The sequence below is a fragment of the Chelon labrosus genome, assembly GCF_963514085.1.
Source record: "Chelon labrosus genome assembly, chromosome: 1".
Classification (NCBI taxonomy): Eukaryota; Metazoa; Chordata; class Actinopteri; order Mugiliformes; family Mugilidae; genus Chelon; species Chelon labrosus.
Window position 1 is genome coordinate 24,682,639 of NC_140337.1, and position 20,969 is coordinate 24,703,607.

Here is a 20,969-nt window from a genome sequence, read left to right on the forward strand (position 1 = left end):
AAGACATGCTGGTTAGGTTCATTGGTGATTTCTAAATTGACCGTAGGTGTGAATGTCTCTCTGTGTTAGCCCTGTGATAGACTGAAGACCTGTCCAGGGTGGACCCCTGGGACCCTCCAGAGGACAAGCGCTAGGACTTCATTGCTTTAAGCATCACGTTGACTAGTCACCGATCACGTGACAATAACAACATGGACACCTCCAAGAAGAAAGGTGAGGATCCCAGCGTGTCGTTGCAACAAAACTAGCAGTGGAAATACTTCACTAAAGATGAAGCCCATACTACCGTGAGCCTGAAATACAACTAAAGTACTACTGCAATGCATTTGAAAAGGCTAACGCTAACACTAGCAGAGGAACGGTCCAAATCGTCTGGACAGTTAACAACTTCACCAAACGTCCTGTGGTAACAGAGAGGAGGCTGAACATCAACTATTTAATAAAGTTATTAGAGTTTTATACATTTAACAACACACTATGTAGTAGGCTACTATTAAATGCTACTGATGCTGCCTGTTTTTATACAGGCTATACATATCTACAGCACACAGTATGTAGCACATGAGCTGTCTGTTCTCAGCATATGTATTCAGGTTAAGAATATAGATTTCATTACTTTCTACTGTGTTTCTATTAGTGACATCATCAGAGACCAGTCGGCTTTTAAAAAATCTGAAGTCTTTCAACCACTAGTGCAAACCAGCGGTGCATTCGTCTCCTATAACCACCTGATCTTCAACTCTCCCCTCCACAGGCTCTTTTCTCGTTCAAGCTTTTATTTTGAAAGGACAGGCCAGCTGCCGGACTCTGCTTTCTGCTGCACCGCCCGGTACAGAGTTTCTCTTGGCTGCCCCGTCCAGAGGCATGTGATGATGAGGTGTCGTCGTCTGATCGCAGGGCGACAGGAGAGAGACTGTAGCTGCCTCGGACATGTCAGCCATGTCGGACACGGACACTGAAAGCCCCCCGAGCCGCAGAAAGAGCTCTTCTGACAGCCAGCAGCACCTGTCGGATACAACCAGCCTGCAGGAGACCACGGGTAACGTCTACCGTCTGAGCATGCGCTTCTGCTGTTACGATTTAAAAAACGATTAGTATGTAATTATGAATGGCGTTATTTACTTGTTTGTGGAACTCAAACTCACTTTTAGCAATTTCACCTGTTTAGATATTTGCCAATAATCAGTTATCTGTCCTTAATTTTAGTTTTTAAATACCTTTAGATAACTATTTAACAGTTTATTGTGCGCTCTAATGAAACGTTTTTATTTGTTTGTTCAACCTTTCTTGTTATTTTAAAAGTTTTGAAGTGTCCTGCCATGCCAAAACTGAATTAATAATACAAAAAAATAAATAAAGGTGGCAAGAGATTAAAATAATAATATAAAATAATAATAGTAATAACTTTAAAGAAAAGAAAGGAAAAAACAAAAAATATAATTTATTTTATTTTATTTTATTTTATTTTATTTTAGTCTGACCCTAAAATATACTTTTTATTAATATGCATATTAATTTAAGTCGCAAAAGATTAAAAAATAACTTTAAAGAAAAGAAAGAAAAAGCAAAAATGAAAATTTCTATTTCATTTTATTTTATTTTATTTTATTTTACTGTAAACCTGACCCTAAAATATATTCTTTGCTGATACGCATATTGGCGGAGGTGGGAAAAGAATAGAAAGTGAAAGAAAATCAAAGAAAAGAAAACGTAAAGGGTATAATATTAACATTTTTATTTTAAATCTGACCCTAAAAATCTACTTTTTATTAATACAGTCTGAGAAAATAGAAGAAAAAGAAAAGATGAAAAGTATCACAGCAACATTTTTATTTTAAAACTGACCCTAAACTTTTTATTAATGCACATTATTGGAGGTAGTTTGAGTAAAGAAAAGCAGAAACAGACTGAACGAGTTCTGCTGCTTTCACTATTACAATCTGCTGGTCCAGGGATTAAAGTACAATCTATAAGTTTAGACTGCTTTACAACACCAGAAACGGCCAACTGCTTAGTTCTGTCATCACCGTGACAACATTAAAACCTTCATCCTTGATTTACCTGTAGTGTTTGTAGTGTTATGTAGTAGCGTGCGTTCTTTTCTGTTTCTTCAGTGCACGGTTTCTCCAGAGATGCAGAGAGTCTGAAGGAAACCTCGTCAACATGTGAGGAGAACTTCCCCAAAGGTAACCCCTTGTTCAGTCGCCTTGATATTATGATAAATATAAAGGTTTATGTCAGCGAGGGAACAAACAGAGTGAAGTGGAGCTGATCTACTCAACAGAGGCTTGTCAATCAAACTGGTTTACGTGGTATACAGTATTAGCACCACTCAGAATCACACAAGTCCTAAAAGTAGACAAAGAGAACCCAACCAAACAAATGAAACTGAAATATTATTCTTTTCCATTTGTTTATTCAAGAAAATTAATCATTTGTTCATATCTGTGAGTTGCTGTTCAGCAGTTACCGGCAACTAAATGTTTCCGGTAACTGCTGAACAGTCGTCTACAGCAGAACCTCTTCAGTTCTGAGATGTTGGTGGGTTTCCTCACATGAACTGTTTGCTTCAGGTCCTTCCACAACATTTCTATTGGATCAAGGTCAAGACTTTGACTTGGCCGTTCCTAAACATTCATCTTGTTCTTCTTTAAACGTTCTTTTGTAGAACCACTACACAAGTTGTCTTGGTTCTCGTTGTCTTGCTGTATGACCCAGTTTCTCTTCACATTCAGCTCATGGACAGATGTCCTGACGTTTTCTTTTAGAGTTCACTGGTAGAATTCAGAATTCATTGGTCCATCAGTGATGTTCAAGACGTCCTGGTCCAGATGCAGCAGAACAGGCCCAAACCAGGATATTAGCACCCCCATGTTTGATGGAGGGATGAGGTTCTGATGTTTCATCTCCAACCATGACGCCTCTCATTTAAACTAAACTATTCTACTTTGGTCTCATCTGTCCACTAAACATTGTCCCAATAGTCTTCTGTCTTGTCCACGTGATGTTTAGAAATGTTCTTTTTGGAGAGCAGTGTCTTTGTCCATCACACCATGGTTGTTCAGTGGATTCATCAACATCAACATTAGCCAATGTGAGAGAGGCCTTTAGCTGCTTAGAAGTTCCCCTGGGTTCCTTTGGGACCTCTCAGACTATTATGGAGTGATCTTTGTTGGTGGACCACTCCTGTGGAGGGGAACAGTCGTCTTCAATCTGTCTGACTGTGGATTATTTGTGGGTTCTAAACTCCTAGCATAAATCTAGCCCTCAAGTTTGAACATCCACATGATAAGTCTATAGCTGTGGAGCAAATTCAGTTCCACAACATCTTGACCTCCTGCTACACAAGCTAAAACAATCAGTGCATGGTGTATTACGGTGTCCGATGCCAGATCTTCCTCGAGTGAACTCCAATAACCCAACTACACATCAGCTTCATTCCAGTTACCCTACATTTGTCGTTGTTGTGCAACGTGATATTCTAAGGTCCACGATCAAACAGGAAACATCTCCGTGTCCATCGTATATTTATTATAACGGTGGCAGTCGTGACTATCACATGACAGTCTGTAAATCTGTAAATGTGCAGCGACCACATTTTAGAGATCCTCAGAAGTCACTCATTAAACTGGGAGTCGGTTACTCAGTGTCTGACAGGGGATGAGTTTATTTCACAGGTAACTCATAAGCAGTTTGTATTTTAATTATGTTTTTGAGTTCTATTTTTAAATCTAATAGTAAGGATGGAAACGATAGATTAAATAGATGATTTAGGTGTGAATAGAAATAGACTCACTTCTACTCACTGTTCCACATCTGCTCTCTGTCATAGAGTCACGTCCATAAACTACAACCTGTGCTTAATATTTAACAGTTTTCACTTATACAAGAATAAAAAACATGTTCACTCTCTTTTTCTTTTTCTGTTTTTAAGCTTCGTTAATAACACAAGTTAGGACGGCTCGCACAAAAGCGACCATTCAAGGTTTTAACTCAAAAACAGTTGTGTATCTGCTCAAATAGTAAATGGTTCCTGCATTTATGTATTGCTGTTCTACCTGTCGGTGCTTTACAGAAGATCAAACCGCACATTGTATTTTCTTACATACACCGATCAGCCATAACATTATGACCACATTCCTAATATTGTGTAGGTCTCCCTTGTGGTGACCCATCAGAGAATGGACATGGTACTTCTGAGGGTGTCCTGTGGTGTCTGGTAACAGGATGATGTTACTGGGGGCCTTTGAGGGGAGGGGCCTCTGTGGATCATCCCACAGATACTTGATCAGTTTGGGATCTAGTGGATTTGGAGGCCAGGTCAACACCTTGTGCTGTTCTTCATGTTTTTTTGAGTTGTTCCTAAAGCGTTTTTGCCACCTACACCAGACCAGGCACCCCCACCCCATTGCTATGGTCTGGTCAAGGTGGGTGCTACATGTCTAAGTAACATCCACACCAATAAATGCCAGGTCTAAAAGTTTCCCAGCAGAACATTGAATTGTCACAAGATGGTCAATGATATTTGTTATTCCTTAAGTTAGATATTTTTGTGCGTGCATTGCTGCTAGCATTGGTCGACACTGATTATTGCTTCTTAACACACACACACACCAACCTTCTTGCTTTCTACTCTAAATTAATCTAAACAGCTAACGAGCATTGACCACCTAACTGAAACACAATGCTAAAAACCACCCCGCGCTCTAATTGTGGTGTTTTGTGTGTTCAGCTGTGTCTCTGTTTCTGGACGTGGTCAAGGGTCCCGATCGTCTTCCTGCAGATGAAGAGTCGCAGGAAATGCTGAGAGGAAAACTGCGCATTCTTCAGGCTGACAGCAGCGAGATAAACACTCTGCTCACGGTATCAGCTCACGCAACACACACACCCTATCTCGCTATGACACTTTAACAACAACGTGTTTTACTATTATGTGGAATGTGGTTGTCGAAACTTTTTTTTTTTTATTGTGTTCATTACGATTTAAGACCAATAAAGTTGTGATTTTATGTGTGTGCAGCGTGAATACATGAAAACCGGTACGAGTGTTTTCTTTACTCTTTCTGCAGGAGTTGTCCGCTCACCTCATCTCCGTGAGTAGTGAAGAGAAAAGCATTTCTGTGACGTTTAAAACATTTGAGGACGTATGGAAGTTCACCACATATTACAAAATGGGTATGTAGAGTTTTATTATTCTTAGCATGTGATTCTAAATCTGATAATAATGACTAATAATAATAATAACAATAATAATAATAAAAAATATATTTTTATTTATTTTCTATTTTCTATTATAAAATAAAAATGACAACAACAATAATAATTATAATAATAAATATGTATTTTATTTTGTTATTTATTTTATTTTCATTATTTTTATTTTATAAAAATGAAAAATCGCAATAATAATAATCATCATCATAATAATAAAATACTACTACTACATTTATTTTATTTTATTATTTATTTTTATTTTCATTATTTATATTTTATTTTTATTATTTTATTTTATAAAAAATCTAAATAATAAAATACTACCACTAATAAAATATTTTATTTTATTATTTATTTTTATTATTTTTATTATATTTTATAAAAATAAAAAAAAATTGTAATAATCATCATCAGCATCATTATAATAAAAATACTGATTATACATTTTTTTTTAAAAACCCATCAAATTATTTTTTTTCTCCTTCAGGTTTCCTGGATCAGTGTATCTCCAATCTCCTGTTAGACCAGATGTTATGGCTCAGCTCTTCAGAGGAGGACACTTCCATCAAGGTTTCCATTCAGGAGAAAACACTCAACCTCTTCTACAAAGGCATCCTCATGCAAGATGGTACATCAGCGGTGAAATGCAGTTTTTGAAGCCACTCCTATAATCAGAATATTTAATACATTGATGGGAGAAATGTGCTTGAAAGCTAATTATAAGTTACCTGTATGAGAAGCTCTTCTCTCTCATTCTTCTCAGGTTCGTTGTTTGCTAGCTGTAGCGCCAACCAGATGTTTGACAGCTCCACCTCTGGAGGAGACCTGTACCTGGAGCAGGGAGACATAGCCCAGTTTGAGCCTCCCTTCCTGGGCTCAGGGTGGACCGTCCTCTGCCTGGCGGATGGAGCCCGGGGCACTGCGCCCAAACCTGCTCTGAAGCCAGTCGACCCCTTTCACCAGTGAGTTGCATCCATCTAGAGGCTTGTATGGACATTTGGAAGTTTTTTTAATCTTTTTTTGTGATTTCTTCACAGATGGTTTCTCAAATCCTGCACCGAGAGTATTTTACTAGGCGGCGGGAAACCGTCCTGTGACTTCCCTTTGGAGTTTGGTAAGTACAGGGACAAAGCAACTGGTACTGAACATCTACAAAGCATAGGAGGACACGTACTTGGACGTCCTGTCCTCTTCTCTCTGCAGCCAGGGGAACCTGTCTTGCCACGGTGGAGTACGACGCTGAGGGCCCAGATGAGCTGAGCTTGGCTCCAGGCGATCGCATCGTCATTGCGGGACTCCTGGTGCCCTGTTTCGATTGGTTCATGGGCAGGAAGGAGGCGACAGGAGAAGTGGGTCTGGTCAAGACGAGCTTGGTAAAACCATCCGCTGATATTTGCCAGTAAGCGTACAACCACGTGCTGCGCTAAATAAAATAAGTCGTTACTCTTTAAAATTAAGTCTTGTGTCTTATTTCATTCTCTTCCATCATTGCAGCTCTGCAGATATTTTTGGGGACGGGGAGGAATGGATGTTCTCCAGTCAGCCAGAGGACAAAGTCGTAGAGGAATCAATTGCAATGTTGAAGAAAAAAACTCCAAATGATATTGGACATAACTACAAACTGGGTAAGACAGAATATATATTATAAATGCTCGTATTTGTATTGTATTTGTATGAAGATCCAGCACGCTAAAGTTTATACCGGCGTAACCTACGTATGTAGACTTGTGCCATTTCTACTTGTGAGCTCGTCAGTCTGTCTCGCTCTGTAACAACTCCACCCAAACACTAGCCGGCGCTGTGTCTTTCTTTACCAGTCAGGTTAATTTTTGTTTCTGCTTCCTGCTTCACTTTCGACAATGGCGACTGAAACTTTCGCTGAAATTTAGCCGTACAAGTTGTACAAATGTTTGTATCTCTGAACCTCCTCAGTTAACCTTTCCTCCATGTGTTCCATCTTTACTGATCCAAAACAATCAATTCAAAAACAGTGGAGATGGAGAAGCAGCCAGAAATACTAAAGCGGAAACACGCTGCTACCAAGCAGACCAATCACAGCTCTTGTGGTTTGCATTGCCATGATGCGTACTTACATTTCTGGGGAGGTGCACGTCAGGCTACGGCGTTAGGGTCTACGTGGGGTCTAGGCCGAACCTGTACTCTTATACTTCTGTGTCAATTTGTATATAAAGTATAAACCAGACTTTACCATGTCAACAGTGCTAAACACCTTGATGCAAAGTGGGTGTAATGTTGAAACCCTAAACTGAAAGTACAGCTTGGTCTGATGGGGATGTTGTTAGTTATTCAGGTATTTGGTCAAACTGGGGCTCAGTGGCACCGAGCTCCTGTCCTCTAATTTCTTCTCTATTACTAGTCATGCAATTCTGTGCTACTACTGTATAGCACGTTAACTTCTGTGTGTCCCTCTTACCCCTCCCCCTCCCTCCACCTCCACCACCCCTCCCCCTCTATCTTCTTGTGAGTGTCTCTGACCTGTGAAGCTCCATACTACACCTATTCTCTTTTTTTTTTCTTGCCACCGTCGCCTTTGTACTTGCTCTGGGGGTTTCAGGCCGTTTTTTGTAAAGTGCCTTGAGACATTTGTATTGTTGATGAGATATAAATAAAACTGAATTGATTGGACTTCTTCCTGGGATATTTTCTCATTCACTTCCCTTTTCTCTTTTTTTTTTTTCCTTTTGTTGTTCCATCTCAGATACCATCTCTTACCAAGGCCCCAAAAAGAAAACGCTGTGTAAGTTTCACCTCTGAACCTCTACGTCACTTCATTTCTGTCTTCTCCGGATGTCTTACTCCCGTTATTCTTTTGCAGCCAGCTCTTCAAACCAAGTCCATACTCAGAACAATGACCTGAAAGGAAATATTGAGAGGATTCTCCATCAAGGAAAAGCTTTGTCATCTGATCCCACTGCCCGGTTGAACGGGCCAACGGCGGCAAAACTTCCAAGCCCGCCCTGTTTCACTGTGTCCCCAGTCCCTGAAGGAAACAACAACACAGAGAGCTTCATTCCTCTCTTCTCTTTTTTGGAAGGACGAGACTACAGAACGGAGTATGGTGATCTGTACGGGCTCAGTCCTGAGCTACTCGCCTCCTCCACCTTTGCGGGTCACTCCGATGAAGATCAGCTGATTAACTTTCTGGCCGTGGCCAGGGAAACGGCCAGGAAGAAGCGTCTCTTTTGGCCACAGACTCGTTTGTGCTTCCTGTTGGGTAAGCTCTGTGCCGGAAGGACAAAGTTCAGCCAGGCCCGGGTGTACTTTGAGGAGTCCCTTAATGTTCCCCGAGAAGATTTCACAGATTTCAGGCTGCTGGCGAGCATCTACTCCAACCTGGCTGCCATACATCTTTTGCAGAAAAACATGGATAATTTCTTTGCTCTGACGGAACGACTTGTTGCCTTGCTGCTGGGGATCCCTGATTGCCTGAAAAGCTTAAAGGACGACTCTGTGCTTAAATACATCCTGAAGAAAGCTGTTCTCTCTCACAACAGAACAGCGGAGGCCCATTCTTGCCATCTGTTGGCGAAGCATCACTGGACTCGTGCTGAGGGATTTGAAGCCGTCCCTTATCTGGAAAGACTACTTGCTCTTTGCGATGAAGCTCAAGGAACGTGGAGCATCTTCCTCAGTCATGGATATCTGACCCTGGGAAGGCTTTACAGCAAACTCCGACTTCCTCACCTCAGCGTCAGTTCAGCTACAAAAGCTTACCTGCAGCCCTCGGCCACGCTGTCGGACTGCCTCGGCAGCGTGGCTTTAGTTTTGGACGATATCGAGAGACATCCCGGGATCACTGAGCAAGAAATATTCATTCCTCCCCAAGTGGCTCCATTTTTGCAGCAAGCTCTCACTCTTACCAAAGACAGGATCCACGCTGGAGGGAGCGACAGCTTCCATGTTTTGAACCACCAGCTCACCATGTGTCTCTGCCAGCTCTTTTACAAGCACAAAATGCCTGCACGTGCAATCCACCACATGCACGCTCTCATCGGTAGCGTTTCATCTTCCCGGCAAGCCCCCTTCTCTGTTCCAGAACGAAACAGCGCCCTCATCTGGTTGGCATGGCTCCACATTGACAACAATCAGCCTGACGTGGCTTTGGATATACTGGACTCGGTCCTGGCCTCCATGCCAGAGCACTGCACGACCCCTCAGGAAGGTTAGCAGCTTTCTATGACTTCAAGTGTTGATAAACTGTGACAGATTCCTGTTTGCTTTTCTACTACATCTGAATAACCCAAGAAATCATAAAAGTAGCCATGTGCTATTATCTTTATTAACATCCAGCCAATCAGCCACAACATTATGACCATCACTGGTGAATAACTCTGACTGTCTCGTTATTAAAGCACCTGTTCTGTCAGTGGGTGGACATTTGTCCTCTAAGTTGGTATTTAAGGGGCCAAGTTTTGACAACTAGGCGACTGAGTAGGAGCATCCCCTTCAAAAACTCCAGCCCTTGTGGGGGGTTTCCATTCTGCACGGTCGGTATTTGTCAAAAGTGGTCCACAGGGTCATGGGTAGCCAAGGCTCACTGGGGCACATGGGTCCGACCCATGTGATCCTAAACAATAGACCGGCTACTTTAGCTCAGGGGTCTAAACTCACAGTTTGTTTTGTATGGGCTGTGTAGCTGCAGACCAGTCAGAGTGTCCAGAGCGGCCTCCCCTGTTCCCTGCAGATACCCCCTACAGTGCATCAGAACTGGACCATGGACCAATGGAAAGAAGGTGGCTTGGTCAGATATATAACATGCAAGGGCAGCCCACCCCCACTAACCCTAACCCTAACCGACCCCCTTTTGCAATGGGTACATGCTTGGTCTGCAGCAATGTTCAGGTGGTGGTACGTAACATCCACATAAAAGTTTCCCATCGGGTTTCTTCCCATGGTTTCTTTTCCAGTCAGCTCTTCAAACCAATCAAATACTGAGAAGAATGAGCTGAAGAGAAACACTCAGAGGATTCCTCATCACTTGATCCCATTGTACCAGTCAGGATGCCCGAAGCTGACCCCCTATTCCTACCACCTACAATGTATCAGAACTGGACCAAACCAAGTCCATACTTTCCCAGAAGGACACCACCGGCTGGTGGTTGTAATGTTGTGGCTGACGGGTGCATGTTGTAATTCATTCATTCATGTTGTCAGTTTGTGTATCTAGAATCTTGCGACTCCATCCAGCATGGTAAAGTAAATCTGTTCAATTTAACGTAAAGGCGTGGTCCTAAACATGCTCGGCGTGGCTCTCCGATGCATGGGCGACCTCCGAAGGGCGGCCGAGAGCTACGAGGCTGCCATTGACATCTGCGAAGAATACGACGACATGCCAAACTGGGCTGTGGCTCAGGCCAATCTGGGTAAGATAGCTCACCCGTCAGACTTTGTGATTCCTCGGCTCCAGTTCTGCGTTTGTACATCTGTGGTCTTTCTGTTTCGTGAAGGGCTGTTGTGCCTGAAGGCCGGAGCACAAGGACTAGCGCTCAGGCACCTGAATAAAGCCGTGGAGCTCTTCTCTGAACTCAGCGAAGGAGGCCACGAGGCAAACTTCATCACAGTGCTCCTGGAGCTGGGGCAGCTCTACGTGAAGCAGCGGCAGCTGGACCATGGGAAGGGATGCTATGAGTGGGCTCTGCTGCTGGCCATCAGTGCTAACCTGTTAGAGTGTAAGTGTGTAAGTCACACAGTCGCTTACATTTAAACATATCTGTGTTCTGCGTTAGACTCTCTTTTATTGGTTATTCTCTCAACCTAAACTCCAGGCCAGCTCACTGCAGCCAGACGCCTGTGCCATGTGTATCAGCGCGAGAGTCCGGACCAGGCCCGATGCATCATCTACAGCCAGCATCAGGTCCAGGTGCTGAGGACCACTGGAGACAGACTCCAGGAGGGAGACACACTGGAAGCCATCAGCCAGCTCTACCTCAGTCTGGGCACTAAAAGGTGTGAGCATGTGGCGCTGGGATAGGTCTATTACAATATCTACTTATGTAAGACTGATCTACACCAATCATGCATAACATTATGACCAGTGGCGGACCTGCATTTTCCAGCTAGGCCTTCAATTCCAATCTCATTCAAAGCACCACTAGACGTTGCATCATAGACAGACATCTTATATAGCAAGATAAATGCCATTACTAAAGCAAGAAACTCACTTAGAACAATTCAAAGAGTCTCCTCTCACTCTCTGTAGCGCCACATATGTCAAATCCAGCAGAAAAATCAATGTCGACCCAATAAAATGACAAAAATATACATAAAAGATGAAAATATAATTAATTTTACTCACCAAAACTTAAGAAACTATTTAGAGTTCTCCTCATCGCGCTCATTGTTGCTGACCTGAAAGTGGCACCTTTTCTCTGACTGGGTCAAGCTAGCTAGCTCCGGGTTCTCAAAATATCCAGCTTTTCCTGGAAAGTCCGCCGTGAAAATGTAATTCTAAGAAGATCTATTTTCCACCATCGTGGCTTCAACAAATAGCTATCAAAACGTTAACGGGGACGATTTGGTTGCGCAGCTCGCAACAGATGAACATGAAACTGCTAGCTTGGCTTAAACTGAGTGGCTCTCTGACCGTCCAATCAGTGGATGCTACCGTAGGCCACAGAGAAGGCAAACTTGAAATGTGATTGGTTAAAGGAATTGTGTCATTACAATGTGTTTCAAGCTTCAGCTCTTTGCAATTGTTGAAGGCCCAGGCAGATTTCTTTGACTCCGGCAACACATGATGGCTGAAATATGATTGGATAAAAGCTCAAATGCAAAGTTACACTGCTGCCATCAAGGAGTGTCATTGCTATGGGGTGGGGGTCCCTGGTCTGGTCTAGGTGGGTGCTACATGTCTAAGTAACATCCACATGAATGAATGCCAGGTCCAACAATTTCCCAGGAGAACATTGAACTGTCACAAGATGGTCGATGGTATTGGCTGATCGGTGTAAACACTCCTGAATCAACAAGAAGAACCAAAATGGAGCCTGAGTTCCAAACCAAACATATCTCTGAATGTTTTTCAGGGCGTACCGGGCGGCTCTCGACTACACTAAGAGCAGTTTGGGTATTTTCATCGACCTGGGCTGCAAGGAGAAGGAAGCTTACGGCTGGTTGCAAGCAGGGAAGATCTACCACCTGCTAGGACAGACGGAACTGGTGGACATTTATGTACAGGTCTGTTGAACTACCATAGAAGTTTGTCATGCCATAAATTCTGATCTGCGAGCTTACATTAAAAACATACATTTATATATTATACTGTTCCTTTATTTGCCCTGTTTTTTGGAGTTAATGCAAACTCAATGTGTTAACTTCATGAGGTAATAGTAGGTCACTAGTTGTTTTTAGTTTCATAAAAGTCATTACCATTTGAGGATGAACAGAGGACATCACATTTGTACATATTGTTATCAAGTGTTTAAATGATAACCAGTGTTTTTGTGGCATTTCCAGGCAGCTCAGGACGTCGCTTCGGGCACGGGCAACACCGGCTTCGTCCTGAAGCTTCTGGAAGCTGCAGGAGACATTTTTCTCAACAGCTCTCAGAGTCGGGACAAGGCTATCACCTTCTACAGGGTACGGGGAGTATTGCCTCAGTATGGGGGCACCCTTGATGTTAGTGTCAGTAAATGTGATGTGGACTCAGGGGTGTCAAACATATGGCCCGTGGACCAGAACTGGGCCAAACACCAGAGGGTCCAATCTGGATTAATTTGCAAAGTTTACATTGAAGACATTAACTGCAGTTTTTCAGTAATAGTAGCTGCTATACTCAATGTGCCCATTAGTAAGAGTAACTAGTAAGTTAGCTAGCAAGCTAGTAAGAGTTGTGGACATAGACTGTATATAAATATGGACAATGCGTCTCCACTTCCTTGCATTGGCCAAACTTACACTATTTCCGGTACGGGCGACGCCATCTTGTTTCGGAGCCAGAGTCTGATCAGTCCGGTCCAAGAGTGGAGTCACGACATCGATGCCCCGCCCACACTTCCTCCAAACTCACTTGCATTTTCATTTAATTAATGCTACGCTCTGCTCTACCTCCACCAGTTACAATGAAATGTTAGATTATACACCAAACTTATTTTTAAAAAAATTGTTTACAACTCTCATGGTCCGCTTTACAAAGCGGTTGGCATGGCAACTGGAAGTCACCATTACGTCACATCCTGTTTCTATAGCGTCAAATAACTAACTATAACATAACTTATCCAAAAAATTGACACTTGAACATTCATCAACATTATATTAACTACCTAAAATGACAGAAACCATCCTTGAAAAAAAAAATAAAAATGATTTGACGTGTATCTTAGCGTTTTAGTCCCACCCACTAACATGGAGGAGGTGGAGCTTATGACCTATACTGCAGCCAGCCACCAGGGGGAGCTCTACTTGCTTTGGCTACACTTTTGAGGAGCAGTTCCATCTTTATACTGTCTATGATTGTGAACGTAACGCGGCACTGAGACCCAGAACTATCCTGTAGCAGCAATGTGCAGAAATTGCACTTATTTTTCTTAAGAAATTTCAGGTTCTTCATAAAATGTTTTTGTAAAAGCAAATTAAATATATTAGATGTAAACATTTTCATCATGTACTTATTTGCACTAAAGCAAAGGGAAAGATCTGGAGTTATTCATAGGATATTATGCTGCTATGTTACTGGTCCGGCCCCCTTGAGATCAAATTGTGCTGTATGTGGAACCAAAATGAGTTTGACACCGCTGCCTTGGACGTTTTTGTTGCTATGATAGCGTTACTATTACGAAATTATTCTTAAAGAAAAAAGAAAGCTAAACAACATAATTCTCTTTCAGTCCTGTAAACGTTGTGTCTCTCCTCCATGTAGGACTATGCTCTACCCATCGCAGTGCAGATGGGCAGCACTCTCACCAGGCTGAGGTTGTGCAATAAGCTGACTGAAGTGATGCTTAGTCTCAAGCTGTACGGGGATGCGGTGGAGTTCGCTCATATGGCGCTGGACATCAGTATCAGGCAGGGTATGCACACACTGGAGCTTTCAGCTAATGTTTTCTTGGGACGCCCGTCACTAGCCGTGCAGAAACTTGAATCTTCGCCTGCGTTTTTGTTTCGTGCACACAGGCGAGCATCTGAATGAGCGAGTGGCCCACCACCGGCTGGCTTCCCTTTACCACTGCCTGGAACAGTTTGAACTGGCTGAGCACCATTTCCTGAAGACCCTGACCCTCTGTCCAACGCCTCTGCAGTTTGATGAGGAAACACTCTACTATGTCGAGGTGTACATGACACTGGGAGACATCATATTTTATGATCTGAAGGCAAGACAATCGCATCATTTAAATTTAACAACAATAATCTGTAAATGAAATAAGTAGATTAATTTTATATGTTTTGCCTCTGCCTCTGAAGGACCCTTTCGACGCTGCAGGATACTACCATCTAGCTCTGGCTGCAGCCATGGATCTGGGCAACAAGAGGTCTCAGCTGCAGATCTGCACGCGCCTCGCCACCATCTACCACAACTTCCTGGTGGATCGGGAGCTCTCGCTCTTCTTCTACCAGCAGGCGAGGGCGTTCGCCGCGGAGCTGAACGTGAAGAGGGTCAACATCTCACCGGACCAACTCCACAGCGCCCCCTCGCAGCACAAGGCTCCGGGACATTAGGAAGGAGCCTCGTGTGAAGCGTTTTGTTGGTACTGAAAAGAAACGTTGCGTAAGATTTACAGCACGTGTTCTTCTTCACAGAGGAAATCACATTTTGGTGACATTCTGTGAAGACAGACAAAAATTTACGTTCCTAATTTGTACTTTTTTTAATTCTGTTGATTGCATTGTGGAACCGTTTACAGATTCAGAACTACTGATTTAACATAAGTGTCCAATGAAGCCCTCGTTATTCAACAATAAATAAATATCCGGGTTTTCCTCAGCTCTTTATTTCTTTATTGTTTATGACCAACATTTAAAGTGTTTTCAGATCATCCTCTGTTTTGTACATCAGCTTCAATTAGAATAACAACTCTAACGCTGGTCTGTGAGACTGATAAGTGGTCTCAGAGTGATGCAGGACAAACGACATCCATGCCTTTGTGCAGATATTCAAGCACACACACAAAAATCCCTTCTGCATCTCTTATTGCTAAAGTCCAGGAAAGAGGAGACTTCCTTTGATTTGTTTTTTTTGGGGGGGAAGGGGAAGAGTAGGATCTGGGAGACCGGGGGAGGCACGGATAGTTATGTATTGCTTCTCACTAGAAGATATGAGAATGAGCTCCAGTGTCTGTATATCTTTTAATAGCGCTAGCCCGGGAGAGAGCCAAGGTAAACCGGCTTTTGTTGTTGTAACACCACAGTGTGGTCAGTTGAGACTGCACACTGTAGTTCATCACCTCTAAGCCATGCAAAGCTTGTTCCTCTGTATTTTACAACAGCTTCGCAAGGAAATGGAGAAACTGGGACAAACTAGGGGTTGCACGAGTTCAGATTTTTTAAATTCAACACCGACTAGTCTCTGATGACGTCTCTAATAGAAACACAGTTGAAAGTAATGAAATCTATATTCTTGACCTGAATACTGTGAGCTGCAGATATGTATAGTCTGTATAAAAACAGGGAGCACAGCAGCACCATCAGTAGCATTTAATAGTATTTCTCTGAAGCCTTCTGCATGTCCTGCAGCTATATTACCACAACTTCTACAGGACGTTTATTGAAGTTCTTAACTGACTGCTGTCCAGAGGATTTGGACCGTTCCTCTGCTAGCGTTAGCGTTAGCCTTTTCAGATGCATTGCAGTAGTACTTTAGTTGTATTTCAGTACTGACATGGCTTCATCTTTAGTTTCCTGCTAGTTTGCTGCGATGACCCACTGAGCTCCTCAGTCTACGTCAGTCTGCACGACCCCTAGCACCAATTAGTTTAGGTTTAGGCTTGAGGGTTGCGTAATTATTGAGTCATAATGAGTCAGATGTTCACAGGACACAGGGAAATTAACAACACAACCGAGCTGCCTGCGGTCCGTGCGTCACCGAGAGAGAAACGCTGCGTATTCCAGCTGAACAAAGAGCCCTGTTTCCTTCACCGACGGACTACTTCACGTAAACACTCGCACAGCTGGGTGAGTACGGGTGAGACAAGGCTGCGTACGTCTCGGGCCGTCACCCCTCTGCTCTGTCAAAACAAACCTAGACGTGAGCGGCCCACGGTGACCTGTGGCCCGTCAGAGGAAAGCGCGCGTTAAAAACCAGCCTCACATATGCTGCTCATTTCTGAAAAGTGAGGTCATTTTTGTAAAGTGGGCGACTTAGAGGCTTGTTTTTGTAGTTGTTTTTTCACCCATAGTCGCTGGCGGCTGTAATGCTGCGTGTACTGCTCACACGAAAATGATTTCAAACCTATATCAAGAGTCTGAATCAAAGGATCTGAAGAAACGCTCTGATCTAGGACCTATTGACTTCCACTACTAATCTTAAAGCTAGAATAAGCTGCAACACAGCTTGATAATTTCTCATTTGTCCATTCTGCTCAGATTTTAAAGCTTTACTTGCTCATACATCTAATCGTCACAGTATTAATTGCGTGTCTAAAACAAATGAAAGAGACTGAAGAAAAACCTCCCTTTTAACGGGAAGTGTGTGAGCGTAAATGGGGGATAGAGGCATGAAACTGTGCCGGTTAGAATAGTACTATAAGCAGGTCAGAGATTTATGCTCAACATTTAGGTAGGAACTGACAGCTGTAGGAAATGCGGCATGTCATAAGGACACATGTGAGAAGATGGAAAGTAGACGCAAAGTGCACTGCCTGGACAAAAAAGAGTCTCCACCTGGATTTAACTAATCAAATAGGTAGGAGCCTCCTATTGGATAATTACTGCATGGGTGATTATCTTTCAGATGACAACAAGTTATTTAACCCCAACTGATCCAATGAGTAGCTTCTCATTTCTTAAACAACCATGTTTAAAGACACATCCTGTGGTCGTGGAAAAGATGTTAGTCTGTTTGAGAAGGGTCAAATCATTGGCATGCATCAAGCAGAGAAAACATCTAAGGAGATTGAAGAAACTACTAAAACTGGGTTAAGAACTGTCCAACGCATTATTAAAAACTGGAAGGATAGTGGAGAACCATCGTCTTTGAGGAAGAAATGTGGCGTAGCCTTAAGAAAACCACTAATCAGTGAGGCTAATGGGATAAAAAAAGGCTTCAATTTGCAAGGGAGCATAAAGATTGGACTCTGGAGCAATGGAAGAAGGTCATGTGGTCTGATGAGTCCAGATTTACCCTGTTCCAGAGTGATGGGGGCATCAGGGTAAGAAGAGAGGCAGATGAAGTGATGCACCCATCATGCCTAGTGCCTACTGTACAAGCCTGTGGGGGCAGTGCTATGATCTGGGGTTGCTGCAGTTGCTCAGGTCTAGGTTCAGCAATATTATGTGTCCAAAGAATGAGGTCAGCTGACTACCTGAATATACTGAATGACCAGGTTATTCCATCAATGGATTTTTTCTTCCCTGATGTTCACGGGCATATTCCAAGATGACAATGTCAGGATTCATGGGGCTCAGATTGTGAAAGAGTGGTTCAGGGAGAATGAGACATCATTTTCACACATGGATTGGCCACCACAGAGTCCAGACCTTAACCCCATTGAGAATCTTTGGGATGTGCTGGAGAAGGCTTTGCTCAGTGGTCAGACTCTCCCATCATCAATACAAGATCTTGGTGAAAAATGAATGCAACACTGGATGGAAATAAATCTGGTGACATTGGAGAAGCTTTATCGTAGCAATGCCACAGAGAATGAGTGCTGTAATGAAAGATAAAGGAGGTCAAACGAAATATTAGAGTGTGGGACTTTTTTTTTTGGCCAGGCAGTGTACATCATGCAACGTCCTCCAATGAACTAGGTGTCTACACTATGTGCACAACTATTGGACAAGGGAGTATTTGGTGCATATCATCATTTTTTATGCATATTTTCCAACTCCAGGCTGTATAAACTTGAATACTAATTGGATTTAAGCATAGCAGGTGATGTGTATTTGTGTAACGAGGGACTAAGGAGATTAACGTTCTATATCAAGGTGTGCATGATTATCAGGCAGCTTCTTTTCCTTTGGGCAAAATGGGCCAACAAAAAAACAGATTTAACTGATTCTGAAAAGTCAGAGGGATTGACCAGTCTTGAAATTGCTAAAAAAAGATATCAGGAACCATCAAACTTTTTTGAATCAAACATGAAGCTGCCAGGAACCCATCGTTCTCCGATCGATACACAAAGATTACAAGAAAAGGTCATAAATACAGGGTGAATTGGTGCCCCAGACATCATCTTTCAATCATTTTCTGTAACCGCTTGTCCTCCGGAGGGTCGCGGCAGGACTGGAGCCTATCCCCATTCACATTCACACCTACGGCCAATTTAGAATCACCAGTGAACCTAACCAGCATGTCTTTGGACGGTGGGAGGAAGCTGGAGAACCTGGAGAGAACCCACGCAGACACAGGGAGAACATGCAAACTCTACACAGAAAAGAACCAGTCGGCCTGGTTTAGAACCCAAAACCTTCTTGCTAACCACCACACCACTGCTGTGCTGCCCCTCAAACATTCAATAAACATAAAAACTACTGTGTTTTACAAAAGCAATGTGATTAAATTACGTTGTCAGTTGATGTTGGGATGGAAAACATCACATTTAAATAATAAGTCAAATGTGTCTTCATCCTGTTGTTGGTTCTCTGGTTGTAGACTGACTCAAAATCAAATCCCCCAAACCTATGGCCAGTTTATAGAAGCAAAGCTTCTCACAACACAGTGAGTCTCGACAAAGAAAAAATACGTCAACAGAAGAAAATAAGTTTAATTGTTATGGCTGAACAACAGACGATAAGACAATTAGTTCACATTTAGATAACAAGCTTTAAAATGACATGGTAATAAAATGTTAATCTCAAATAGACCTTTCAACCGAACACATCTGGGACTTTAAAAACCAAACAATCCGAACTAAATACTTCACGTAGTTTCCTGCAGCACTGGCAAGATTTAGGTGAAGGAGAACGGAGGAGCGTACGGTCTGGTTGTCTCCAATTGGCCCTAAAAGAGGACAGTAAAGGAAGCGTGTCCTCGTATCCCTAGTTCAGTGCAAAGAATGAATGACTTTATGTTTCTGGAATGAAAGGAAAGTAACGGCAGCGAGGGAGTTGGGCTCGCCGCAGGGCAGCCGAGCTATTCATAGGCAAGAACCACTGACCTCGACTGTTAGGGTCGGTAAATACCCACTAATTTAAGCTACTGCTCCACTTACAGGGCGGTTTGAAAAAAAAGAGCAGCCACACACATAATGGTGTGGTATGTCTACATATTCTACAGTGTTCCTGCCCTGCTATTAACTAACAAGTAACATGTAGAGGGAACAGGGTAGGTACATTTCTCGCTCTATAAAGACACTAGTCAGCGCTGTGTCTTTTTTGCCAGTCGAGTTCATTTTTGTTTCTACTTCCTGCTTCACTTTTAACAATGGCGACTGAAACTTTACCCAAAATTTCGCAGAAGACGAGTCGTACTAATGTTTGTATCTCTGAACCTCCTCAGTTAACATTTCCTCCATGTGTTCCATCTTTATTGATCCAAAACAATCAATTTGAAAATTGCGGAGATGGAGAAGCAGCTGGAAATACTAAAGCAGGAAACACGCTGCTACCAAGCGAACCGATAACAGCTCTTGTGGTTACCTGTTATCATCATCCGGGGTCTGTAGATTGACCTACTAACCTCTGACCTGGATGATGTCATCTCTGAGTGCCGCACGCACCCCGCGACGGCCGGCTTGTTTACCTGTAATTTGCTACTGCTGGTTTTTTGCAACATGGCTGAATATTTTTTTTTCCGATTCTGAGGTTGTGGACAAACCATAGCAGTAGCAAATTACAGGTAGACAAGCCGGCCGTCACGGGGTGCGCGCGGCGCTCAGAGATGACATCATCCAGGTCGGAAGACATCATCTGGGGTCTGTAGGTCAATCTACAGACCCCAGATGATGATAACAGGTGACTCCGGACTCAACGGGGAATGGCACTAGTGTATCATAACAAAATATTGGTGAAATGAACGAGTTTCGCGGCAGATAATGTGTTATTTAGAGGCTGCGTTGCGGTGCCCCAGTCACTCCCATTACGCTGATCTAATTATCTCCCGACTGACTCCAAATGACACCAAAGTTATATGGGTGAGTAAACGACCGTATTTTATGCCAGAAATAAGGTCCAGGTTGTAAAAAACAGTAGTTCCCCTTTATTACAGTTAATGTCTTCTTTGCAAATTCATCAGATCGGGGGACCAAATTGGAGCCTCCAGCGATACGGTTTTGGCCCTCGGGCCGTATGTTTGGCAACCATGCAAGCAGATGAAGGTGACTCTTGCTTTTTGAGTCTGATTCAGGTAATAAACTTTTGACTCTGAGCTCTGTGACCACGCCTCCAGGAGCGCAGCTGCTCCACAAATCTCTTTTTTCCCTCATAACGGCTTTTGTGTGAAAGAAACTTCATGTGGATGCTCACTCAGCCTCAGCCAAAGCAAAGAAAACGCTCAAATCTGCACCGTCAAAGCAGGCTCGCCGCATTTTTGTGTTTCTAGGAAATAGAGACATCTGTCTGGCTGTCGTTCGAGTATTTTGAGGTTTTTTAGTCTTCAAGTCTTCACATGCGTAAATCTAGCGCGGGACCGAGAGACTGGGTGG

The 20,969-nt window shown here is 43.0% G+C and overlaps 1 protein-coding gene across 1 annotated transcript; it reads left to right on the top strand.

Moving 5' to 3' along the window:
* Positions 1-930: 930 nt before the first annotated feature.
* On the top strand, positions 931-14,974 carry sh3tc1 (SH3 domain and tetratricopeptide repeats 1; the record flags this gene model as incomplete). Its single annotated transcript, XM_084549963.1, has 18 exons — positions 931-1,039; positions 2,115-2,186; positions 4,733-4,863; positions 5,070-5,175; positions 5,702-5,842; positions 5,978-6,176; positions 6,252-6,328; positions 6,418-6,613; positions 6,709-6,839; positions 7,934-7,972; positions 8,051-9,397; positions 10,458-10,904; positions 11,001-11,181; positions 12,261-12,411; positions 12,691-12,813; positions 14,093-14,243; positions 14,347-14,543; positions 14,635-14,974. The coding sequence occupies 18 exons, from the start codon at positions 931-933 to the stop codon at positions 14,887-14,889; spliced, it is 4,053 nt and encodes a 1,350-aa protein (XP_084406089.1). The 3' UTR covers positions 14,890-14,974.
* Positions 14,975-20,969: the final 5,995 nt, after the last annotated feature.